The sequence below is a fragment of the Somniosus microcephalus genome, chromosome 1 (genome assembly GCF_052327205.1).
Source record: "Somniosus microcephalus isolate GS21.2 chromosome 1, FLI_Smic_1.0, whole genome shotgun sequence".
NCBI classification, from domain to species: Eukaryota; Metazoa; Chordata; class Chondrichthyes; order Squaliformes; family Somniosidae; genus Somniosus; species Somniosus microcephalus.
In genome coordinates this window covers 124,101,075-124,127,461 of record NC_140987.1, presented here as the reverse complement: position 1 = coordinate 124,127,461, position 26,387 = coordinate 124,101,075, and the positions used below count along the sequence as shown (strand labels likewise).

Sequence of the window (26,387 nt, the reverse complement as noted above, 5' to 3'; positions counted from 1 at the left end):
AAAAAAAATCCCTTGATGTCACTTGAATGATGTCATTGATAGAAGTAGTAAACGGCCTCTCAGCTGATAGAAGAATTCAGAACAAAAAACAGAAAACATTGGAGAAAATCAACACGTCAGACAGCATCTGTGTCGAGAACAGAAAAGTTAACGTGTTGGGTGTGGACCCTTCCACAAAACTGAAAAGTAAAAGATGGACTGAAACTGGTGTACAGGTCAGTTCAGTGGCAGAAATGGGGCCCACTTAGGATTGCAGGCCTGGGTCCTGGTCTGGACCCCTAATCAAAATGCTTGTTCCATTTGGTCATGAGGAGAGGTCACCGGCACCAACTTTGCCACACTCCCGCCCTCAGAGCAGGGCTGAGCAATTTTGGCCCCTCCCCATTATCTGGCCAGTGGAGTCTCATTGTTACGAGTCATTACACACTGCACTCTCCATGGCACAAAACATGTATTTAGATCATGTATTTAATTTTTTTTTAAATATTGCCCAAGCACTTCACAGGTAGATGTCGATAAAGGCATGGATTTTGAGTCAGGAAGGGAGATTTTAGAAGGAGTGGCTGAAAGCTTGGTCAAAAAGATGGGGTTTGAGAATGTTTTAAAAGGCAAACAGAGAAGTGGATGGGTGCAGGAGTTTAGGGAGGAAGTTCCAGATAGTAAGATGAAGTGGCAGAAGTTTCTGCCACCAATGGTAGGATGAAGGGAGGGACATCGGCCTTTTTCAGGTTTTTTTTAGTTAATTCTCAAGAATTTACATTCACACATATTTGATAACTGTGTAGCAATAATGTAACCTTCACCACATTCTGTGTACCATTAAGTTTAACTAGCATCATTTTTTTTTCTCTCTAGTTCCTCCCAAGATAATAATGTTGGGTGAGGCAATCCCAGACCATCGCTGGTGCATTCCTTTCAGTGTGACAGGCAACCCTCCACCCAAAATTCAATGGTACCACAACAATTATCCTCTGAATGAGACTGATTTTATACTGACTCAAATTCATGAGGAGAATATCAGCGAGCAACATGGTTGCCTGCAGTTGGACAATCCAACCCATCTGAACAACGGGAACTATACGCTATACATTAACAATGATTTGGGGCAGGATAAAGGCACAGTATATGCTCACTTCATGCACCATCCTCCTGGTTCAGGTGGGTATTTTGTTATTGTTTGTTCTTATTAATATTGTTATTATATTTTGCTGTTCTATATATTTTTTTAAATCCAGTTTCAAAACAACTTGTTAATTAGATACATTGACCAGTCCCAATACCAAACCAATCTGTGTAAGTGGCAATTAAGGACCAAATAACACAAGAACTCCTATCAGTTGTAGAGATCTATGGATTGTAGGAGAGGCTCAGATCAAAATAGCAAGACCTATCCCTTAAACGATTATTGTACCTTTGGATGATAGCTAAGCCAAAGGTTTGGTTGACAAATTGTGTACATCACGCAAAAATAAAGGGCTGGATTTTCCGGAGTGGTGGTGGTGGTTGGGGTGGGGGGGTGCTGCGGGCTGGGAGGGGTGGTCAGGGGTGCGATCGGAAGCAGGTCGGGTAGGAAAGTGTTTTTTTTCCCAGCGGGTCAGTACGCCGCTGTGAACCTGCCGCCACATGCCTTTCCCCGATGTCGGGTCTACCAGCGCTGAGCAGACCTGACACACAGCGGCGGGTTCACAGCGGGGGGGACCCAATTCAGATAATCAGTGGCTTGTTTAGAGCCACTTATGAATGAATTTCAGCTCACCTTCTGCATTTGACAGCTCACCCATGGGGCTCACACTGGTCATGGACCACGTCTGTCAAGCTGAGGCGGGAAGTTCAGTGGCCATTGAATCAGCTGTTGAGTTGACAGCTTGAAATGTATAGTAAAAGCTCTCACCTTACAGAGATATCTTCCCTCAGCCACAAACTCTTCCTCACTGCATTTCCACTGCAGAATGCTGCAACTCTTTACACAAGTCTCCATCCAGTCAGACCTCATTACCTCTCTCATCATTGACAGATCGCTTCTGTCATCTCTACTTCACCTGCCATCTATTCCATCAGCATGAGTGCCCTTTATACTCTCTCACCTTGATCCTCAGAATCCCACCACGATCAGCCCAACAGCAGCAGCACCAGCCACACCAACAGCACCAACAACAACACCAAACTTCTCTGCAATCACCTGATGCTGCACAGGACAGAGGGCATCAGCACCCAAGCACATTGCTGCCCGGGAGGCCAGGGATGGCCTCATCATGGCCAGATTTGCTTCACTTGACACTGTACACCCTGGCTGCCACATTATGTGCCAGATTGGCACCACCCCACACCAACATCATAAAGCATCCCTACAATACCCAAGCCATTCCTTTCACACTCATCATCACTGCGGGGGGGGGGACCGTTATGTCTCATCATTCACTGCAACTCATGAAGCCACTTCCAAAGGTGCACAGAAATCTGTCCAAGAATGCAAGGTGTTGAAAATAAAGGTTTCAATGTTTGACAGCACATTAACAGAAACTTCATATGAACATTGCATAAAACACCCACGTTCCTACCCTTGTGTGTTATTAGTTGCTTTGATTGCACTAGCATAAGGGTGAGTGTGAGGGGTGGCTAGTGAGATAGAGATGTGATAATATAGATAGAGAGGGATGGGTGGAGGTGCAAGGTAAGTTGGTGTGAGTAAGGATGTGCAGGAGTAGGGTAGGGAAAGCAGAGTGATGGGGATGTGATGAGAGGCACAGCAGGATGAGGTTGTGTGGCTTTCTACTAACATTTTGTGATCTACTGAGATCATTGAAATGTTTGGGGCACTACACCCAAGTCCTCCTGAGCACATCCCTGCTTGTGACCTCCTCTGCAATGTCCAACCAGGCTGTGTTGATCTCCTGGGAAGGTTTGTTCCGCACATGGGAAGGGAAGAGGTCCTCCCTGCGTGCTGTGACTCCCTCCATAAGCATATGGAGGGAGTCAAGGGAAAGCCTGGGTGCAGCCCTGCACCTCTGTGCAGTGCTTGACAGTGTTTGCAGCACCTCAGTGCTGTAGAGCACTGACAGCACAAATGTCAAAATAAAGTTGGCCATGATCACTTTAAGGAAACTGGCTGATGACGCATCATCAAATGCCATCACCAGACCCGCTTCCTCTAATAGGCTGGGATACACGCTGGGCGGGCTTAACAAGCCCTATCAAGGGAAATTCATTTCAGACAGTGGACTGGAGCCAGCAGCGGGGTCAGGACCCGCCACTGACGTCGCCCGCCACGGACCCGCCCAGGTTAGTAAAATCGCGGCCAAAGAGTTTCACTCCGTCTCAGAGCCTGTGAAGACAGAAATGAAAAGTAAATGAAAAACAATGCAAAAATGTAAAGCTAACTTGATTAAATACTAAATTTAAAAAAATCATTGGGGTGAAATTGGACTTGGGCTGAGATGCACAACAGGTGGTATCGCATCTGCCACCCGTTATATGCCATGCCCAATATTCAATTCTATTGACTTCTCAAAGCTATTAATGGCCCAGAAATTCGGGTCCCCACGGGTGAGTACACGCTGGGTACTCACCCGTGGGCCCAACAAAAGTGCCGGTTTCGTGCATGCACTGCTCATGCGCGGAAAACCGGAGCTTCCGTTCCCTTAAAGGAAGTGGTTCACAGGTCGAACGCAAGCGCCGGAGAGGCAGCGCGTAAGCCTGGAACTTCCGGTTTTTTCCCAGGTTTTTCCGGGAGGGTAAGTCTCCAGGAGCTACGCTTATAAAAAGTAGTCGCAAGGCCTGCTTTTAACAAGATAAGTGGTGAATTAAGTAAAATTAAAACATTTTTTCCACAGGTTTATTATTTTTAAATACTTTAAAGAAAGGAAAGTTTATTTTTAGCCCTGTTAGAAACTGTAATTAATTTTTTCAAAAATTTTAATTATTGTTTAAAAGTTATTTTATGTAATTTATAGTTATTTTAAAAATGTGATTTTTAAAACATTTATTTGAAGTTTTAGTTATGTTTTGGGGCTGAATTGTATCCATAGATTTGACAGCTCTTCCTGTCAAATTTATGAATGGGCATTCCCTGCTACCATTGGCTCTCCATGGCCCACGTGATCCCAGGGGACGCTTCGAACTAACTGCGCCCCTGGGATACGCAAGCACTGTGCGCCGGCAGTTGGAGCAGGCCCAGGATCAGAATCCCACGCGGGCACACAGCACAACGGCCGGTGCAGTAGGTAAGTGCAGGTCGGGGGCTTGCACCCACGGGAAGCCTCCGACCCGAATTTCTGGGCTTGTGTCCCTGCTCAAGTCGAATTTCATCCCCCCCACCATGTTTCTGTAGCATTTGGTTGTATGATGGCACTAAACTCCTTTCTGACAAATCTATCAGCACACAAATGCACTGGCATCAAGAATTAAACATGATTCAGCTTTTGGTAAGTGTGGTACTTTGAACAAGTACTTCACAAACTAGAATTGTTTTTGTGGCAGAGCATCATTAAACAAATTTATAGTGGTTGATAGCACAATTTTCTCCTCTAATGAAGTATTTATGAAACAGATATGCTAATACTTTATTAGTGCAAAGACTTAGGGCTGGATTTTGATTCTGGAGGCATGTAGGAGGCGGGACTACAACTTTCGGGGTTGTAGTCCCGCCTCCATCAAGTTGTGCCCAACCCATGTGATTTTCACTTGATTGACCTTGTTGAGCCCACCCAGCGGGCTCAGCAGGCCAATTAAGGGCCACCCGGCAACAGGTGACGTCACAGATTGACATTTCATCTGCCAAGAGTTTTTGACTGATGAAATATCAGCATTTGACAGTTCTTTGAAGCTGTCAAACACTGACAATCTGTACTCCAAGTTAATTCCTTCCTCTCAGGCTGATTTAGAGATCACTCCAGAACAGAAAGCTGAATGCTGCAACTTTTGACAGCTCGCGGCCATTCTGCTTTCTGTGCCGGTGAGATGAGGGACTCCCGAGACCTGAAGGAAGGAAGGCTATAAAGGTAAGTAAAACTTCTTTAAACACTTTACACACACCAAACACACTTACCTCTTCACTCATGCACCCATCACTCACCTGAACACCGGACATATCGAACCCTCCAAGTCCTTCAGCCCGACGGTCCGCCTCGCTAACTTGGCGTAGTTTGGAGCCATCGGGAATCCCACACTTCAGGGATACACATAGGGATTAGGCTAAAAACTGCCTGTTAACAGGCAGTTAATTGGCACTAATCCCCTTCCCGCCTTGGGGAGGCGGGTCCCAGCACAGGTCGGGTAGCCGCCTCCTTTGAAACTGGCATGGAGGCGGGTTGGGGGCGGGATGGGTTCATGCCTCCCGAATTCGAGATTTTAACCCCCCATGTGATGAAATATTTCCATTCATCACTGCCTGTGACTGAGATCGGTTTCAGTGTCATTTCCCTTCCCCCAGACCTCATTGTATTGTGTACTGGAATGTGCTGTATTGTATACTGGAATGTGCTGGAATGTGCTGTGTGTAGGGCTCCGCCCATACCTGGCCCCGTTTGTAAGCTAGCTTCAGTCTAGCCCCAATCTCCAGAAGGACGACATCTCTCTCGCTTACGTGTTTCGTTCTAAGTTAATAAAAGCCTTGTTTTGTTCTGCTACCTTCGAGTCTCGGAATTATTGAGGCACATCAATTTTATTAACTTATTTTTTCAACACTATGGATCAACTCCTGAAACCCGAACGTTTGGATTTGGATCAACATGCTCCGGACGCATCAGCACGCTTCGGACACTGGTTTGAGTGTATGGAATTCTTCCTGGACAATTCCGCAGCCGTCAAAGACGCTACGGACGCTGCAAGGATGAGACTCGGAATTCTGCGGAATTGGGTAAGCCACCGGGTTTACCCCCTCATCCAAGATGCCGAGACGTACCTGGCCGCCTGTGACATCTTAAAGGCGCATTACCAGCAGCCTACGAATGAGGTGTATGCTAGGCACCTGCTCGCCACCCGCGCACAGCGACCTGGGGAATCGGTGGAGGAGTTCCTAAGCACCCTGAAAATGCTTGGCAAAGACTGCAAGTGCCGAGATGTAAAAGCCGCGGTGTACACTGACGAGCTTGTTCGCGATGCCTTCATCACAGGCCTCAGCTCCACTTACATCCGGCAAAGACTGCTGGAAAAAACGGGGTTGGACCTGAAACAGGCTGCGGACACCGTGCGATCCCTGGATGTGGCCCAGAGAAACTCGGACGCCTACTCTTCAGCCCGCGCCGTCCACGCCACCACGTGTGCACCGAGGGCGCCGCCATCTTGGAAGGCATCTTCCCCGCCCGACAGCCCAACACCGGCTGGGCCCCGCTCTCCCCCCAGAAGCCCTACGACAGCCGCGACGCGTCAGGGACCCAACTGCTACTTCTGCGGGCAGCCAAAGCACACCAGAAACCTGTGCCCGGCGAAAGGCACCACCTGCTTTAAGTGCGGTAAGAAGGGGCACTTCGGGAAGGTGTGCAGAGGGAACCCCGCCAGAAAACCAACCGCCGGAAAACCTGCCACCGCCGCGTGTGCGCCGTGGGAGCGGCCATCTTGGACGCCATCTTGCCCGACCTCGTGGGGTCCGCCATCTTGTGAGCAGACAGCGTGGACGCCATCTTGTATCGATCAGGGCCCTACAGTGGCATCGGTCACAGTGGACCAGACCAGGCCGCACCCGCTATCCAGATCAATGGTGGACATCGAGGTAAACGGGTGCCGGGTTAAATGCTTAATTGACAGTGGAAGCACGGAGAGCTTTATCCACCCAGAACTGGCACAACAACTCTCCCTAAAGGTGGTCCCTACTCGGGGTACCATCTCTATGGCTGATAAAACCCAGACATCGACCATTATGGGTTACTGCACGGTACAATTGTCCGTTAACGGAACTGTATACGATAATTTTAAAGTATTAATCATGAAGAATCTATGTGCGAGTGTGATCTTGGGCCTGGATTTCCAGTGCTACCACCAAAGCATCACGCTCAATTACGGTGGGTCCCAGCCGCCCCTCACAGTGTGAGGTCTGGCTATCCTGAAGGTAAAGCCGCCTTCGCTATTCGCGAACCTTACCCCTAACTGCCGGCCAATAGCGACCAAAAGCAGGAGGTACAGCTGGGAGGACAGGCGGTTTATCGCGACCGAGGTAGACAGGCTCCTGAAAGAGCGCATTATTGAACGCAGCAACAGCCCGTGGCGCGCCCAAGTGGTAGTGGTAAGGGGTAGCGAGAAGAAACGGATGGTGATCGACTATAGTCAAACGATCAACAGGTACACCCTACTAGACGCCTACCCGCTACCCCGCATATCAGAAATGGTGAACCAAATCGCCCAATACCGGGTGTTCTCCACCATCGACCTCAAGTCAGCGTACCACCAGCTCCCTATCAGACCAGAGGACCGCCCGTACACCGCCTTCGAGGTGAACGGACGCCTCTACCAATTCCACAGAGTCCCCTTTGGGGTGACGAATGGGGTCTCGGTCTTCCAGAGGGAGATGGACTGCATGGTCGATGACCACCACTTGCAGGCAACCTTCCCCTACCTGGACAACGTCACCATCTGTAGTCACAACCAGCAGGATCACGACTCGAACCTCGAGAGGTTCCTGGAAACCGCACAAAAACTCAACCTCACCTACAACGAGGACAAGTGCGTTTACAACACCACGCGCCTCTGCATACTAGGCAGCGTGGTGGAGAATGGGGAAATCGGACCAGACCCCGACCGATTGCGCCCCCTACGGGAGCTGCCCCTGCCCAACACTCCCAAAGCCCTGAAAAGGTGCCTGGGGTTATTTTCTTATTATTCCCAATGGGTCCCCAACTACTCCGACAAAGCCCGCCCCCTCTTGAAAGCATCCTCTTTCCCGCTCTCTGCTGAGGCCCACGCCGCCTTCAAAAGCATTAAGCAGGATATTGAGCGGGCCACGCTACAGGCAGTGGACGAGAACACTCCATTTCAAGTGGAAAGTGATGCGTCTGACTTCGCCTTGGCGGCCACCCTCAACCAGGCGGGGCGGCCCGTAGCTTTCTTCTCGAGGACCCTCCAAGGGCCCGAGATCAGACACTCCTCCGTGGAAAAGGAGGCCCAAGCCATCGTGGAGGCAGTGCGCCACTGGCGCCACTACCTAGCCGGCAAACGCTTCACCCTACTTACCGACCAGCGGTCGGTAGCGTTTATGTTCAATAATAAACAGAGGGGGAAGATTAAAAATGATAAGATTCTTAGGTGGCGGATCGAGCTCTCCACCTTCGAGTACGACATCATTTACCGGCCAGGGGCCCTTAACGAATCCCCTGATGCCCTCTCACGAGGGATGTGTGCCAGCGCCACCGGGGATCGGCTACAGACCCTCCACAACGACCTCTGCCACCCAGGGGTCACGCGGCTGTTCCACTTCATAAAGTCCCGTAACTTACCCTACTCGATTGAGGAAGTTCGGTCCCTGACCAGGAACTGCCACACTTGCGCTGAGTGCAAGCCTCGGTTCTACCGCCCAGATAGAGCCCACTTAATCAAAGCTGCACGGCCCTTTGAGCGGCTCAGCTTAGATTTCAAGGGCCCCCTCCCGTCCGTCGACCGCAATGTTTACTTCCTGAACATTGTGGACGAATACTCCCGGTTCCCATTCGCCTTCCCCTGCCCAGACATGACCAGCGCCACGGTCATTAAATGGCTCAACAGCCTGTTCTGCCTGTTCGGTATGCCGAGCTACATCCATACAGATAGGGGGGCGTCCTTCATGAGTGAAGAGCTACGCCAGTACATGCTGTCCAGGGGGATCGCCACAAGCCGTACCACCAGCTACAACCCCCGGGGTAACGGCCAAGTGGAGCGGGAGAACGGGACAGTATGGAAAGCAGTCACTCTAGCTCTAAGGACCAAGGGCCTCCCTATCTCCCGCTGGCAGGAAGTCCTCTCGGATGTGCTCCATTCGATACGGTCGCTATTGTGTACGGCCACTAATACCACGCCTCATGAACGAATGTTTGTCTTTCCCCGGAAATCCACCTCAGGCGTATCCATGCCATCATGGCTCTCCACCCCAGGTCCGGTACTCGTGCGAAGGCATGTGAGGGGCCACAAGACGGACCCTCTCGTGGAGCCAGTACACCTACTCCACGCCAACCCCCAATACGCATATGTCCGGCACGCCGACGGAAGGGAGGACACCGTGTCCATAAAAGACGTCGCCCCAGCCGGCATCGACAACAACCACGGCAATAGCGGCAACGACGATCACAGCAACTCTTACCCACCCACTACTCTTTCATCACCCCCGGAAGAACACCGACCAACGGCACCCCCACCAACTACCCCTTCAACAACCCTGGCGGCACCCCCGGCAGAGACCCAGGAGGCTACCGGGGACACCCAGCCGACACCCGCGGCACCGCAACAGCCACGTCGGTCGCAGAGGACTATCAAACCCCCGAACAGGCTAAATCTATAGAAGGGGTGAATGTGATGAAATATTTCCATTCATCACTGCCTGTGACTGAGATCGGTTTCAGTGTCATTTCCCTTCCCCCAGACCTCATTGTATTGTGTACTGGAATGTGCTGTATTGTATACTGGAATGTGCTGGAATGTGCTGTGTGTAGGGCTCCGCCCATACCTGGCCCCGTTTGTAAGCTAGCTTCAGTCTAGCCCCAATCTCCAGAAGGATGACATCTCTCTCGCTTACGTGTTTCGTTCTAAGTTAATAAAAGCCTTGTTTTGTTCTGCTACCTTCGAGTCTCGGAATTATTGAGGCACATCACCCCACACGCCTCCAAGCCCGCCTGCACGGCCCAATGAAAATCCTGCCCTTAATTTCAGGAACTTGCCACCTTTTTGGACACCATTTAGAACTTAGAGTGTTAAACTGTTGCCTAGGTTGATGTATGCATGAGACACATTCCTGGTACATGGATGCAGCTTTTCTAGAGTACATTCTTTAACTATTGGATTAGGGATACAGCACTAACTGAAAACAGTGTTACGATATTGTAATATTACATCCCTTCCTGGAAGGAAATAATTTGGAGGTACATGTGGTTCGTAAACATGACTACCTAGACTGTGAATAAGATGCACGCAGTCATTCAAATGGTCATTTTTATCTTTTTTTTTCCAAGTCTCTTTTTCCAAAACTTTTTGTGCTCTTTTGAGAATTTGCTTTTTCCTCTTGTCTTTCATTTTGTTTTACTTTATCCCTTCAGCTACCTTTAATATTCTGTATTACAGCTGTTTCATTTTTCATTTACAGCAACCCTGGCAGTAAATTACTTTAACCTTGTATACAATCCTATTATTCCCTTCTTAAATTTACATTTTCATCTTGTGTGCTTTCATTCTGATGGCCTACCAGTTACGTCAGCATTTTCACTTCTCAGTTTCAGGGTCCCCCGGTAGTGTTACTTTCAGTGTTACATCACTGTGATGATACCCATGAAGTTATGCCTCATGGAACTGATAGATAGAATGTATTGTGTTACTCTGAAATTGATGAACCATCTCCCTATAGTATACATTTTTTTTTCTGATCTCATCTGCGAGTCATAATTGTGTTCCCGGTTTGGAGAATGACCTAATAATTTAAAAGTAATGCATAAATATTTTAAACATGCAGGCCTAGAAATTCAGTATAGCCATTTTTGGGGCGGTAAAGTCGGGCGGGCGCTAAAGTTTGCGCCCGCCGGAAAGTGGAGGCCACTTCGCCGATATTCAGTAGCTTTGGCCAAGGAGTTTGGGCGAGCGCTAAAACTGGCGTTGCACCCCTCTCTTTAGGCGCTAAGCCGGCAGTGCAGAGTGATACCGCCGAGGCCGGGCACAGCGCAGGTGCGGTCATGTTTTGATTGACAGCAGACACCCTGACGCCGGCCAGCTCTTAAAGGGGGAAGGGTCGACTTGGTCTGCTGCCACGCCCTGGATACTGCAGCCCTCCAGCTAGGCCTAAACACTGCTGCTGGAGAGAAATAGCGCCAGCAACGATGCAGAGGGCCCGTGAGCGAGCGCAGCGCTTCTCTGCCCATGATTTGAAGGTGATGCTTAGGGGTTTGGAGAAGAGAAGAGATATCTTGTGCCCGGACAGTGGCAAGAAGGCTCCCAAGAGGCTGTACAGGAGAGCCTGGAGGGAAATCGCCCAGAGGGTCACAGCCAACAGCGATGTCCTCAGGACTGCTGACCAATGCCGGAAGAAGTTTAACGACCTCACTCGGTTGGTCAGGGTGAGTACCCTTTCCAGTGTCCTCCTCATCCTTGCATGTGCACCTCACATTATGGGCAAAGGGACCTCAAAGGCCTAATGGCCAGCCCTCCTCCAGCAGCTATGGCACTGGCATGCTCATCAATAGCACTTTCTGCACTTTACACACTGGCCAAGCTATTCGACCATGGGAGGCAGTGCACACACCAACAGGGCACCACACTGGCCAAGCTATTCGACCATGGGAGGCAGTGCACACACCAACAGGGCACCACACTGGCCAAGCTATTCGACCATGGGAGGCAGTGCACACACCAACAGGGCACCACACTGGCCAAGCTATTCGACCATGGGAGGCAGTGCACACACCAACAGGGCACCACACTGGCCAAGCTATTCGGCCATGGGAGGCAGTGCACACACCAACAGGGCACCACACTGGCCAAGCTATTCCGCCATGGGAGGCAGTGCACACACCAACAGGGCACCACACTGGCCAAGCTATTCCACCATGGGAGGCAGTGCACACACCAACAGGGCACCACACTGGCCAAGCTATTCCACCATGGGAGGCAGTGCACACACCAACAGGGCACCACACTGGCCAAGCTATTCCACCATGGGAGGCAGTGCACACACCAACAGGGCACCACACTGGCCAAGCTATTCCACCATGGGAGGCAGTGCACACACCAACAGGGCACCACACTGGCCAAGCTATTCCACCATGGGAGGCAGTGCACACACCAACAGGGCACCGCACTGTACTTAGAGGCCGTCCTTTCTCTTGCAGGCCAAGCTGGCGCAGAATCTGAAGAGCCGGACTGTCACCGGGGGAGGCCGTTCCCAGTTCCAGGAGCTCAGTGACCTGGAGGAGCGCGTGGCTCGACTCATGCATGCCCGGGTGATTGGCCCCGTTGCTATTGGAGATGCCGACCCTGTGCTGGGCCCCAATGGTAAGGACATGACCGTTTGGACCTCTCTCGGTCCCCTTGCGCTTCAGATCTACATCCTTTGCCACTGTCCCACCAATGCGCATAATGCCACCACTCATGCCTCCCTCGCTGACGCCCTGTCCTCACTCTAAAGCTACTCTTGTGCCTTCCTGCTTTCAGCTGGTGAGGAGGAGGTCCCTGAAGCTGCGAGTGTCAGTCCCTCGGAAGAGGAGGACGACGAGGAGCAAGAGGAAGGCGGCACATCGGGGGAACCCTCATCCGCACCAGGGGATGGCAATGGAGGGGACACGTCTTGCCTGGAGGAGAGCCAGGGGGAAGTGTTGCAGGGGGGTGTAGCTCCTGTGCCCAGTGGCGTCCAGCCACGCGGGAAGGGTCGGCCAGCACGGCTGCCTTCTCCCCAGAGGGGGGAAGTGTTGCAGGGGAGGGCAGTTGCTGGGCCCAGTGGCGTCCAGCCACGCGGGAAGGGTCGGCCAGCTCGGCGGCCTTCTCCCCAGAGGGAGAGTCCGGCCTCCAGTCCGGAGACGGTCCTCGCCCAGGAGGTGCGCCTCCTTGATCAAATGTCCGCGGACTCGGAGCGTCGCCACACCGAGTTCATGGGGGTTGTGGCACAGTTGCCTCAGGCCATTGAGTCCCTGGCTCATAGTGTGGCCAATTTCGGGGACTCACAGGCCAGGGGTTTCGAACAACTCGCGGCAGCACAGGCCAGGGGTGTTGAACAATTCGGGGCATCACAGGACGCGAGTCGGGCAGAATTCAAGGCATCACAGGACGCGAGTCGAGAGTTCATGAGTGGTGCCGTGCAGACACTGGCTGGTCTGATGCGGGCACAGACCAGGGCAGTACGGGCACTCACTTCTGCCACACTCGCTGTGTCACGGACGCATCGCCAGGGCACCCGCCGCGCTGCTGCAGCACAGCGGTCTGTCCTTCACCAGATTGCTGCGCTTGCTGCAGTGCCAGCCCGGCCGACTGCCAGTGTCTCTGGCGACCAGCGAGTGCCTGGCATCAGCCAGCTTGCCCCCATTGCTCCAGCCGCCACTGCCACTCCCCCAGCAAAGCTGCGACGAGCTGCTGGTGAGACTGATGCTGCCCAGCCACAGCTGCAGCAGTCAGCAGCCGGCCCCCCCAGGGCCAGACCTCGTCTAGGCCGACCCCCAAGGGCATCTGCCGTCACGCATTGTGCCACTCAGGAGCCTTCCCCCAGCCTTGCAACACCCACAGGGCCCAGGTTGAGGCGGAGCAGCAGGTCGGCCAGGGGCCGGAGAAGCCTGCACAAGGACTCGCCCTCTCGGCACACAAAGTAGAGTGTGTTGCCAAATGTTTTTTTATATGGGGGTGTTTGTGTTCTCTATGGGGGGGGTTTATTTTGGTAAGGCCGAAGATGAAGGCCAATTGGATGGACAAGTTTTGTTATTCCTCCCCAGGTTGTGGGAGTGAGATATGTTTTTGACTGTTTTTTGGGGGTCTTGTCTGTTTTTGTGTTTCATGTGGGAAGGGCCCTGAGTTTGTTAAATAAAGCTTTTTATTTATTCAGCTTGTCCGTGTGTGATGTTTCAAGTGGTTGTTGCGTAAACCGGCTGAGGGCTTGCGGAGCGGCTGCATTCAGGTGCGTTCATTGCCACAAGCCATTCCCTGACAGGGGGCCTAGAAGTGTCGTTCAATAAGCCGCCGACAGACGGCCCTTGGACCTTGTGGCTCCCTCCTGGGCTGGTACTCCTCCTCCTCCTCCTCCTCCTCCTCATGGTCCTCCTGCTCGTCCTCCTGAGGTGGTGGTCCAACGTGAGGTGGCAGTGCCTGAGTCCTGCGGATAGCCAGGTTGTGCAGCATGCAGCAAACGACGACGAACTGGGAGACTCTATCCGGCGAATACTGTAGAGCCCCGCCGGAACGATCCAGGCAGCGGAACCGTTGCTTGAGGACGCCAATCGTTTGCTCTATGATGTTCCTTGTGGCTTGATGGCTTTCGTTGTATGCCTCCTCAGCAGGGGTCCTGGGCGCGCGGAGCGGGGTCATGAGCCATGTACACAAAGGGTAGCCCTTGTCCCCGATAAGCCATCCTCTTGGGGGAGGCTGTGCCTGGAACATGTCAGCCACAGTAGTCTGGCGCAGGATAAATGCATCGTGGCTGCTTCCTGGAAAGCGAGCATTGACAGCTAGGATGCGCTGCCTGTGGTCACACACCAGCTGTACATTGAGGGAATGGTAGCCCTTCCGGTTGCGGTAATCCTCGGCATTGTCGATAGGTGCCCGCATAGCCACATGCGTGCAGTCAATGGCGCCCTGCACCATGGGGAAGTCGGCGATCCTCGCAAATCCGACTGCATGCTGCTCCTGCCTCTCTAGGGTCATGGGGAAGGAGATGAATTGGTGTCTCCTTGCGAAAAGGGCATTGGTGACCTGCCGGATGCAGCGATGCATGGTGAACTGGGAGATGTTCGCTATGTCCCCAGCAGCGGCTTGGAAGGAGCCGCTTGCATAAAAGTTCAGAGCCACCGTGACCTTCACTTCCACCGACAGAGACGTCCTGCACATCAGCTGTGGACGCAGATCTCTGTGAAGCAGCTGGCAGATCTCTGCAACCACCTCCCTTCTGAAGCGCAGCCTCTTAACACAATGCGCGGCAGTCATGGTGAGATAGGACACCTGCTGCCGGTATTCCCTGAGTGGGTAAGGCCTACGTTGCCGACGCCTGATGGCCCCTCTGCGTCTAGGCATGGCTGCCCCTCTCACACAGCGTCTGCGAGCTCTTCGCACATAATGCTGGAACTGAGGGTTGCAACCCCATGCAGCCCCCATAATATAATTGCAAACAGTGAAATCACAATGAGTCAAATTTCCAAGCTCTGGCCAGAAGCCAAAAATACCTCTCCTATGTTGTCCCAAATCAGTAAGGTCTGTTCCTTGGTCTCTGTCCAGAAATCCAAAGCACTAAAGTCATTGCAGCAAAATGGCTGGCCGTTATAGTTCAGTGTAAGTGCCCTTTAATTAGCGCTCCCCGAGGCCCGCAGGGCCTCTGCTGCGTTCCACTTCACAGTTCTTAACAGCGCCACGCCCACATTGGGCGGGCGCCACTGAAGTTCCGGTTTGGGGCGCACAAACAGCGTTGCACGACGAAATGACGTCATAAGCTGCGCGCGCAGCTGAGCGCGCACAAACACTTTGCGCCACGCTAACTGTCAACTGAAGTTGGGCGTAGGCGCAGATCGGTCTGCGCCCGGGCGCTAAGTGCCTAGCGCTCGAAATCTACCCCTCTTATGGCGCTAACGGCTGGCGAACGCAACTGAATTTCTAGGCCGCAATGTTGCTTTCACAGCCAATAAGACGATATCATGAAGTGCTGCAGCACATAAATCAGCTCACGTCACACAAAGAGAGAAAGGCAGTTGTAGATGATTAGTCTATCATTTGGAGTCTGAGTTCTTGAGCTGTTTGAATCTTACCAGGAAATTAGTTCCCAATGAACTTGCCATTTTGAAGTAAATCCAGATATTAGGTTGATTTGTAATTATTCACAGAATCCCAGTTTTCAGGATTTGAATGCATTTGTCCTGTTAAGAAAATAATGACTGTGTGAGACTGTCAGTTTTTGCCTATGATAACTATTATTTTTAAGTATTTCAACAAAGCATTAATAGCTATGGATTGACATGATATAGTAGCTATAATAGAGCTGTGGATTAGGTTTGGACAAGACTGAGAATGTAATATTCCTGGTTATAAGATTTTCAGAAGCGACAGGGAAGGGAAAAATAGGATGACAGTGACAAGAAAGGATTCTACCACAGTGATAGAACATAAGGGTGTCCTGAGGCTCGTGTTAAGATAGAATCCATATGGATAGCATTAAGAAATAGGATAGGAAATGGTAATATTCTCAGCGTCCATTACAGGACACGAAATGGTGGAGACGAGATAGAGGTGGTGATAGACAGTTCAAAGAGATATGCAAGAACAACAGGGCAATAATATTGGGTGATTTTAACTATTCCAAAATGGACTGAAATAAAGTGGTCTGTGATCTGTGGTCAAAGTGGGGAATACTTTTAAGAATTTATCCAGACTGCTTCCTAGGTCTGTATACTTCTAGTCCAACAAGAAACATATAGGCCGGAATTTTCCTTACCTTGGCGGGTCCGGTGCGGCCTGTGTCCGTGGCGGGTTCCGGCCCCGCTGCTGACTCCACCCAGTGCGTTACCCAGCCCAATTAGATGGAGTGGGGCTGGTGACGTCACTCATGACACGTTTTAAGCTGGATCCTTAAAGGGACCATGGCCACATTACATTTTAAGTTCAGTCTAACATAGTGGGTGTTGAATCTTTACTGTACAATCATATAATAAAAGTTATATATGCGTGACAAAGAAATATTTAAATAAAATTATCATTAAATAATATGACTCCATCTACAAATAAAATCAAGAACATAATTTAAAAAGTACAGCGGGAGCAGTGAGTCGGAGCCCGGTATAAAAACCGGAGAGCAGCGAGGCCCGAGACCAGTCGGGACCAGCGGGAGCAGTGAGTCGGAGCCCAGTATAAAAACCGGAGAGCAGCGAGGCCCGAGACCAGTCGGGACCAGCGGGAGCAGTGAGTCGGAGCCCGGTATAAAAACCGGAGAGCAGCGAGGCCCGAGACCAGTCGGGACCAGCGGGAGCAGTGAGTCGGAGCCCGGTATAAAAACCGGAGAGCAGCGAGGCCCGAGACCAGTCGGGACCAGCGGGAGCAGTGAGTCGGAGCCCGGTATAAAAACCGGAGAGCAGCGAGGCCCGAGACCAGTCGGGACCAGCGGGAGCAGTGAGTCGGAGCCCGGTATAAAAACCGGAGAGCAGCGAGGCCCGAGACCAGTCGGGACCAGCGGGAGCAGTGAGCCGGAGCCCGGTATAAAAACCGGAGAGCAGCGAGGCCCGAGACCAGTCGGGACCAGCGGGAGCAGTGAGTCGGAGCCCGGTATAAAAACCGGAGAGCAGCGAGGCACACCAACTCAGCAGCGGGGAGAGAGGTAAAAAGTAATCAGAGTGTGACGTCACCAGGGAGCAGGTAAGTGATTGGTTGGTGAGTATTTCTCTCTTTTCAATACAAGCTTGACTTCTGTGGTGTTAAATTTCTAGGGTCTCTGGTGTAGTGGGGACAGTTGGTAAATAAAGCGCCCTAGAGTATACCTGTAACTGGGGTATTGAATAAATTTTTTAATTAATTAAAGGAGTAAGTCATGGCAGGAGAGTTCAGACCCGTGTTCTGCTCCTCTTGCTCCATGTGGGATGTCAGGGACACTGCCAGTGTCCCTGACGACCATATGTGCGGGAAATGCATCCAGCTGCAGCTACTTGTAGACCGCATTACGGCGCTCGAGCTGCGGGTGGATGAATTTTGGAGCATGCGCGATGCTGAGAGGCTCGTGGATAGCACGTTTAGCGAGTTGTTCACGCCTCAGGGTAGGGCTGCACAGGGGGTGACCATCAGGCGGAGCAACAAAGGCAGGCAGGTAGTGCAGGGAACCCCTGCGGACATCCCCCTTTCAAACAAGTATACCAAGTTGGATACTGTTGAGGGGGATGACTTACCAGGGGAAGGCAGCAGCAGCCAGCTTCCTGGCACCAGGGAAGCTTCTGCTGCTCAGGAAGGGAGGAAAAAGAGTGGAAGAGCAATAGTGGTAGGGGATTCTATCGTAAGGGGAACAGATAGGCGTTTCTGTGGCCGCAAACGTGACTCCAGGATGGTTTGTTGCCTCACTGGGGCCAGGGTCAGGGATGTCACTGAGCGGCTGCAGGGCATGCTTAAGGGGGAGGGTGAGCAGGCAGAGGTCGTGGTCCACATTGGGACCAACGACATAGGAAGGAGGGGAGATGAGGTCCTGCATCAAGAATTTAGGGAGCTAGGTAACAGATTAAAGAGCAGGACCTCAAAGGTTGTAATCTCTGGATTACTCCCAGTGCCACGTGCTAGTGAGTATAGGAATGGGAGGATAGAGCAGATGAATGCGTGGCTAAGGAGCTGGTGTAGGGGGGAGGGTTTTACTTTCCTGGATCACTGGGCCTGCTTCTGGGAAAGGTGGGACTTGTACAAGTCGGACGGGTTGCACCTGAACCAGAGCGGGACAAATATCCTTGCGGGGAGGTTTGCTAGCACTGTTGGGGGGGATTTAAACTAACTTGGCAGGGGGATGGGATACAGAGGGGAGCTGAAATAGGGGGTGATGTGCTGCCAATTATAGAGAAAAAAACAAGTCAGCTTGGTAGACAGGGCAAACATATAAGGGCAAGGCTGGATGGCATCTATTTTAATGCAAGGAGTCTGGCAAATAAGGTGGATGAACTGAAGGTGTTGATAAACACATGGGAGTATGATATTGTTGCTATCACGGAGACATGGTTGAGGGAGGGGCAAGACTGGCAGCTCAATATTCCGGGGTACAGAATCTTCAGGCGAGACAGAGGGGGAGGTATAAGAGGAGGGGGTGTCGCAATATTAATTAAGGAGTCAATTACTGCAGTAAGGAGGGATGATATATAAGCAGGTTCCTCTAATGAGGCCATATGGGTGGAGCTTAAAAACAAAAAGGGGGCAAGCACTTTGCTGGGAGTGTACTATAGGCCTCCAAACAGTCAGGGGGAGATAGAGGAACAGATATGTAGGCAAATCTCAGAGAAATGTGCAAATAATAGGGTAATAATAATGGGGGATTTCAACTTCCCCAATATTAACTGGGATAGTCAGAGTGTGAAAGGCTCAGAGGGTGTAGAATTCTTAAAGTGCATCCAGGAGAGCTTTTTGAGCCAGCATGTGGAAAGTCCTACAAGAGAGGGGGCGGTACTGGACCTAATTCTAGGGAATGTGGCTGGCCAAGTGGAAAAAGTGCCAGTAGGTGAGCACTTTGGTGACAGTGACCATAATATGGTAAGATTTAAGGTGGTCATGGAAAAGGACATGGATGGGCTGGAAATAAAGGTTCTAAATTGGGGGAAGGCCGATTTTAATAGGATAAGGCAGGATCTGGCCAAAATGGACTGGGATCAGCTACTTGTAGGAAAATCCGCATCGGAGCAATGGGAGGCTTTCAGAAGGGAGATTGAGATCATACAATGGCAACATGTTCCCGTAAAGGTCAAGGGTGGTTCCAAAAACCACAGGGAACCTTGGATGTCAGGGGATATACGAGAATGGATTAGGAAAAAAAGGAGGGCTTTTGGCAGATACAAAAGGCTAAAGACGGAGGAAGCCCTAGAGGAGTACAAAAAGTGCAGGGGGATACTTAAAAAAGAAATTAGGAGATCAAGGAGGGGCCATGAAATAACACTGGCGAGCAAAATAAAGGAAAATCCTAAGATGTTTTATAAGTACAGGTAGACTACCCTTTATCCGGACTTCCGAAAACCGAAACCCTCTAAAAACTGAAGGTTTTTTCGTTCAGCGTAAGTCGTGCGTACGACTTAAGCTGAACGAAAAAACCTTCGGTTTTTAGAGGGTTCCGGTTGCGGAAGTTCGGATAAAGGGTAAGTCGTGCGCACGACCCCCCCGCCAGCCCCGACAACCGCCGACTCCCCCGCGGACCCCGACAACCGCCGACCCCGCCAGCCCCGACAATCGCCGACCCCCCCGCGGACCCCGACAACCGCCGACCCCGCCAGCCGCCGACCCCCCCGCGGACCCCGCCAGCCCCGACAACCGCCGACCCCCCCGCGGACCCCGACAACCGCCGACCCCGCCAGCCGCCGACCCCCCCGCGGACCCCGCCAGCCCCGCCAGCCGCCGACCCCCCCGCGGACCCCGCCAGCCCCGACAACCGCCGACCCCCCCGCGGACCCCGACAACCGCTGACCCCGCCAGCCGCCGACCCCCCCGCGGACCCCGCCAGCCCCGACAACCGCCGACCCCCCCGCGGACCCCGCCAGCCCCGACAACCGCCGACCCCGCCAGCCGCCGACCCCCCCACGGACCCCGCCGGCCCCGACAACCGCCGGCCCCGACAACCGCCGACCCCCCCGCGGACCCCGCCAGCCCCGACAACCGCCGACCCCCCCGCGAACCCCGCCGGCCCCGACAACCGCCGACCCCGCCAGCCCCGACAACCGCCGACCCCCCGCGGACCCCGCCAGCCCCGACAACCGCCGACCCCGCCAGCCGCCGACCCCCCCACGGACCCCGCCGGCCCCGACAACCGCCGGCCCCGACAACCGCCGACCCCCCCGCGGACCCCGCCAGCCCCGACAACCGCCGACCCCCCCGCGAACCCCGCCGGCCCCGACAACCGCCGACCCCGCCAGCCCCGACAACCGCCGACCCCCCCGCGGACCCCGACAACCGCCAGCCCCGACCCCCGCCGACCCCGACTGACTTACGCTGAGCGTCAGCGTAAGTCGTGCGCACGACCCCCCGCCGACCCCCCCCGCGGACCCCCGCCGACCCACCTTCCGAAATCCGAAATTCTCCTTTATCCGAAACTCGGCTGGTCCCGAGGTTTTCGGATAAAGGATAGTCTACCTGTATATTAAGGGTAAGAGGATAACTAGAGAAAAAATAGGGCCTATTAGGGACAAAAGTGGCAATCTGTGTGTGGAGCCGGAAGATGTAGGAGGGGTTCTGAATGAATTTTTTGCATCTGTTTTCACTGTGGAGAAGGACGATGTAGACATAGAAATAGGGCGGGGGGACTGTGATATGCTCGAACATATTAACATCGAGAGGGAGGAGGTATTGGCGGTTTTAGCTGGCCTAAAAATGGATAAATCCCCAGGCCCGGATGAAATGTATCCCAGGCTGCTGTGTGAGGCAAAGGAAGAGATTGCGGGGGCTCTAACACATATATTCAGGACCTCTCTGGCCACAGGGGATGTGCCAGAGGACTGGAGAACTGCTAATGTAGTACCATTATTCAAGAAGGGAAGTAGGGAAAAACCGGGGAACTACAGGCCAGTGAGCCTAACATCAGTGGTAGGAAAATTATTGGAAAAAATTCTGAGGGACAAAATTTGTCTCCACTTGGAGAGGCAAGGATTAATCAGGGATAGTCAACATGGCTTTGTCAAGGGAAGATCATGTCTGACTAATTTGATTGAATTTTTTGAGGGGGTGACTAGGTGTGTGGATGAGGGTAACGCAGTGGATGTGGTATACATGGATTTCAGTAAGGCCTTCGATAAAGTCCCGCACAGGAGACTGGTCAAGAAGGTAAGAGCCCATGGAATCCAGGGTGCCTTGGCACATTGGATACAAAACTGGCTTAGTGGCAGAAGGCAGAGGGTGATGGTCGAAGGTTGTTTTTGTGACTGGAAGCCTGTGGCCAGTGGGGTACCACAGGGATCGGTGCTGGGTCCCTTGCTGTTTGTGGTCTACATTAATGACTTGGATATGAATGTAAAAGGTATGATCAGTAAGTTTGCGGATGATACAAAAATTGGTAGGGTGGTAAATAGCGAGGAGGGTAGCCTCAGTCTGCAGGACGATATAGATGGGTTGGTCAGATGGGCGGAACAGTGGCAAATGGAATTTAACCCGGATAAGTGCGAGGTGATGCACTTTGGGGGGACTAACAAGGCAAGGGAATACACAATGAATGGTAAGACCCTAGGCAAGACGGAGGGTCAGAGGGATCTGGGTGTGCAAGTACACAGATCCCTGAAGGCGGCGGAACAGGTGGATAAGGTGGTAAAAAAGGCATATGGGATACTTGCCTTCATTAGCCGAGGCATTGAATATAAGAGCAAGGAGGTTATGATGGAGCTGTATAAAACACTGGTTAGGCCACAGCTGGAATACTGTGTGCAGTTCTGGTCGCCACACTACAGGAAGGATGTGATCGCGTTGGAGAGGGTGCAGAGGAGGTTCACCAGGATGTTACCAGGGCTGGAGCGCTTCAGCTATGAAGAGAGACTGGGCAGATTGGGTTTGTTTTCCTTGGAGCAGAGGAGGCTGAGGGGGGACATGATTGAGGTGTACAAAATTATGAGGGGCATAGATAGGATGGATGCTGAGGAGCTTTTTCCGTTAGTAGAGGGGTCAATAACTAGGGGGCATAGATTCAAGGTAAAGGGCGGGAGGTTTAGAGGGGATTTGAGAAAGAACTTTTTCACCCAGAGGGTGGTTGGAGTCTGGAACTCACTGCCTGAAAGGGTTGTGGAGGCAGGAACCCTCACAACATTTAAGAAGCATTTGGATGAGCACTTGAAATGCCACAGCATACAAGGCTACGGACCAAATGCTGGAATATGGGATTAGATTAGACAGGGCTTGATGGCCGGCGCGGACACGATGGACCGAAGGGCCTCTATCCGTGCTGTATAACTCTATGACTCTATGACTCTAATTACGAAGTTATTGGTGCTTTAGTCACAAATCTATGGACTTCTGTATCAGTAACTGTTACAAATAAAAGATGTGAGGTAACATAAAATTAAACAGATTTTAAATGTAATTGTAAAGGGTGGATTTATAATCTTAGGCAAGTTCAGTGGAACAGCTGCGGAATCCCTGACAAACAGTGTAAGTGGTGCTTACAATGTGTTTCTGGGATTTCTGCAGCTCTTCCATTGAAGTTAACAATGGACAAGTGAGAGAACCTCTGCAGAAATTCACCCTAAAGTTTCAGACTGAAAAATTAATTTAGTCATATTCAGGGGCTGAAAGCAAATTGAACCAGTGGAATGAGTGATGAGAATGAAGTTGTTACAGTTGATGACTTGATTTAATGTGTAACTGGACAATCACAGTATAATATGAGAAAAACCTGACCAGAAACAACACAAAAATGTATTTAAATGGTATATGTCATTTTTTATAGTGCAGATCAATTCATTGCAATTACTGTTGAGTTGGAAGGCAACAGCTGAGAATGGCCAGTGAAAAATTAACATTTACCAGTAGCTTTTCAAGTAGAACAGAATCTCCATCAATCTGTTAGCTGATGTAATCGACATGTTTTTATTTTGGTTTGTTTTCCATGCTGTCAAGTAATCAGCTGGAGCAATGGCCACAGAACTCACGCCTCAGGTTGACAGACGTGGTTCCCGAGCTGTGTGAATCCCTTGGCTATTCAGGGAAATTTAAAAAGTAGGGGGAAAAAGGCTTTTACGTGCCTGTAAAGTACCTCATACTGATTTCAATTGGGACCCCCGCCGCTGCAGGTGGGGTCAGCTCCACGCTGACAGATGCGCTTGTGGGAAAGGCGAGTGGGAGCGAGTTGACAGCGGGTTCTTGACCTGCTGTCAAAAAAAAAACACTTTCCCACCCGACCTGCCACCGATCGCGCCCGCTACCACCACGGAAAATTCAGCCCATAGTGAATTACTTCTGAAAAATGAAGTAGGGCAAATAACTGAAACGAGAGCAGAAGAACAATTAGGAAAATGTGACCACAACATAGTTAGGTTCAACGTAAGAACAGAGAAGGACAATAAAGATTCAAAGATAAAGGTGTTGGACTAGTAAAAAGTAAATTTCAGTGCGATAAGAAGGGATCTGGCCTAAATTAACTGGACAGTAAAGGTGGAGAACAAGCTGATGTATCAGCAGTGGTAACTCTTTGAATCTATTCTGTGTAGTAATTATATTTCCATAAAGCAAAAAGTGGGTGCATCAAAGAATAGAGTTCATTAGATAAAACGAGATATTAAAACTAAACTGGGAAGGGTATTATAAAATTAAAGTGTATAACACTAATAATAATCTTGAAGAATAAAGTAGTGTACTTAATTTTGAAAAGTCATGGTTAAAAGGGAGATCAGAAGGGGTAAAAGATAATATGAAAAAGGCCAGCCGATAACATAAAAGGAAATAGCAAGGGCTTTTATAGGCATATAATAAGAGTGGTTAAAGAGAGAGTTGAACCACTCAGGAATGAAAGATAAAGTCTAATTGTTGAGGATGAAAGTATGGGGAAGATATTAGAAGATAGGAGCAGGAGTAGGCCATTCGGCCCCTCGAGCCCGCTCCGTCATTTAATGAGATCATGGCTGATCATCCAAATTCAGTACCCTGTCCTTGCTTTCTCCCCAATAGAAACATAGAAGATATTAAATATTTTGCAATGGTTTTTACGAATGATGGTGGAAGTAGAATGGAGGTGTACTAGAAGAGGATATGGAGCAGTTGCTCGAGCTAATTGTAGAAAAGAAATTCGTTCTAAAAGAAATGATCAGAACTCAAGGAGGCTAAGTCCCCTGGCCCTAATGATGTACACCCTAGACTATTGAAAGAAGTCAGAGAGGAGATAGCAGAGACTCTGGTCACAATTTTTCAATCCTCATTAAATATTCAAATTGTTCATAGGACTGGAGAATAGCTGATATAAAAATCTTTTTGAAGAAGGAGGAAAATAAATTGGGTATAAAAACAGAAAATGCTGGAAATACTCAGCAGGTCAGGCAGCATCTGTGGAGAGAGAAAAACAGAGTTAACGGGGTAGATTTTCCCGAACCTGTCGGGAAGAAGGCGGGACTTCCCCTTTCGGGTTTTTGACCCATCTACTTCGACGTCCGGCCAATCCGCACGATTTTCCCTTGATTGACCAATTAAGGGCTGCCCGGCAACAGGTGACGTCACAGACTGAAATTTCATCTGTCAAGAGCTTTTGACAGATGAAATATCAGTGTTTCACAGCTGTTTGAAGCTGTCAAACACTGACAGTCTGAGTTCTGACATGAGTCATTCTGCACAGACTCAGTTAGAACTCTTACCGGCACTCAAAGCTGAAGGCTGTCACTTTTGACAGATCACAGCTGTTCAGCTTTCAGTTCCGGCTGAGTGATGCGCTCCCGGCGGCTACAGGAAGAAAGGCTGTGAAGGTAAGTACAGGTAAGTAAAAGTTCTTTACACACTTTAGACACACCAAACACACTTACCTTTACACTCATGCACCCATCACTCACCTGAGCGCCAACATCGCGACCCCTCCAACTCCTTCAACCCGACGGCCCGCCTGGTTTGGAGCCGTCGGGAAACCCACACGAAACCCCTCAAAATAGGGATTAGGCTAAAAACTACCTGTTAACAGGCAGTTAATTGGCACTAATCCCTTCCCGCCTGGTTTTGGCGGGTCCCAGTGCGGGGTGGGTACCTGCCGCCCCTGAAACTTACGTGGGGCGGGGTTTTGGGCGGGATGGTGTCGGGACCCCCAAATTCAGGATTTTCAGCCCCCGCCCGCCTGAAACCCCGCCCGATGACAGGGGAAAATCGGGGCCAACGTTCCAGGTCGATGACCCTTCGTCAGAACATAAATTGGGTAAGTATAGACCAGTTAGTCTAATGTCAGTTGTAAGCAAACTCTTAATTCTAAGGCAAGTCACGTTTGATAATTTTAAGAGCTTTTGAAGAGGTGACCAATTGGATAGGAAAATGGAATGCAGTAGATGTAGGATATAAATGAATTTTCAGAAAGCATTTGATAATGTATCTCACAAGAAGGTTATTAGAAAAGTTCAGGTGTATGGTCAAGTAAACTTTGGCACTAAGAAAGGTTAGGCAGAGACCTGATTAGGAAAACATTCCCTTAATTTTCTATGGATTAAATTTCTAAAATTTGTTAACTAAAATAACAAAAAACGTGTCTCCAGAATATATGTAGCTGATTATGCTTTTTTATAAATTTAGGCAATGAACCGATCACAGATCCTGGATTTTATGGTAAGTGGTGCAACAAGAGATGTCTTCCTATTTAGTGTAAGATATAAGCTGGAGAAGAACAGCTGTGTACTCATTTTACTTGACAAACGTTTGGGAAGTCTCAATGGGCATGGACACACAGCACAAAACTACCTCTAATTTGACACTATTAGGGACATAAATTAATAATTTGACGTAAAGTGGTCACAGGATGACTGGTGTAGGAAATGGCATTTTTCTGCTCTTCTGATGTTGGAGCAGAATAGTCTTATTCTGTATCTAACCGTGCTACACCTGACCTGTGAGTGCTTGATGCTGCTGCTGAGTCCCTGTTCCTCAGCATTCACAAACCTTCTCTTGATGAGCAAAGAAAATTTATAAAGTAAAAGAACATCTGATCGCAGCCAGAAATGAGTTTTATTATTTTCTAAGGTGTTCTATTATAAGAACATAAGAAATAGGAGCAGGAGTGAGCCATACAGCCCCTTGAGCCTGCTCCAGCACTCAATAAGATCATAGCTGAACTTCTACTTCAACTTCACTTTCCTGTCTTATCCTCGTATCCATTGATTCCCTTAATGCCCAAAAATCTATCGCTCACTGTCTTGAGTATACTCAACGACTGAGCATGCACAGCCCTCTGG

General features: G+C 50.6%; 1 protein-coding gene across 3 annotated transcripts in view; it reads left to right on the top strand.

Annotated features, from left to right (window-relative positions):
* ntrk2a (neurotrophic tyrosine kinase, receptor, type 2a) overlaps nt 1–26,387 on the top strand; it is a 440,469-nt gene that overhangs the window by 201,511 nt on the left and 212,571 nt on the right. For 2 of the 3 annotated variants that reach the window (XM_085985243.1, XM_085985240.1), the window contains exons 8-9: nt 856–1,158; nt 25,732–25,764. In XM_085985243.1, the coding sequence (XP_085841369.1) occupies nt 856–1,158; nt 25,732–25,764 (336 nt within the window). The remainder of the gene's footprint in view (nt 1–855; nt 1,159–25,731; nt 25,765–26,387) is intronic. The other variant, XM_085985245.1, reaches the window with a different exon arrangement.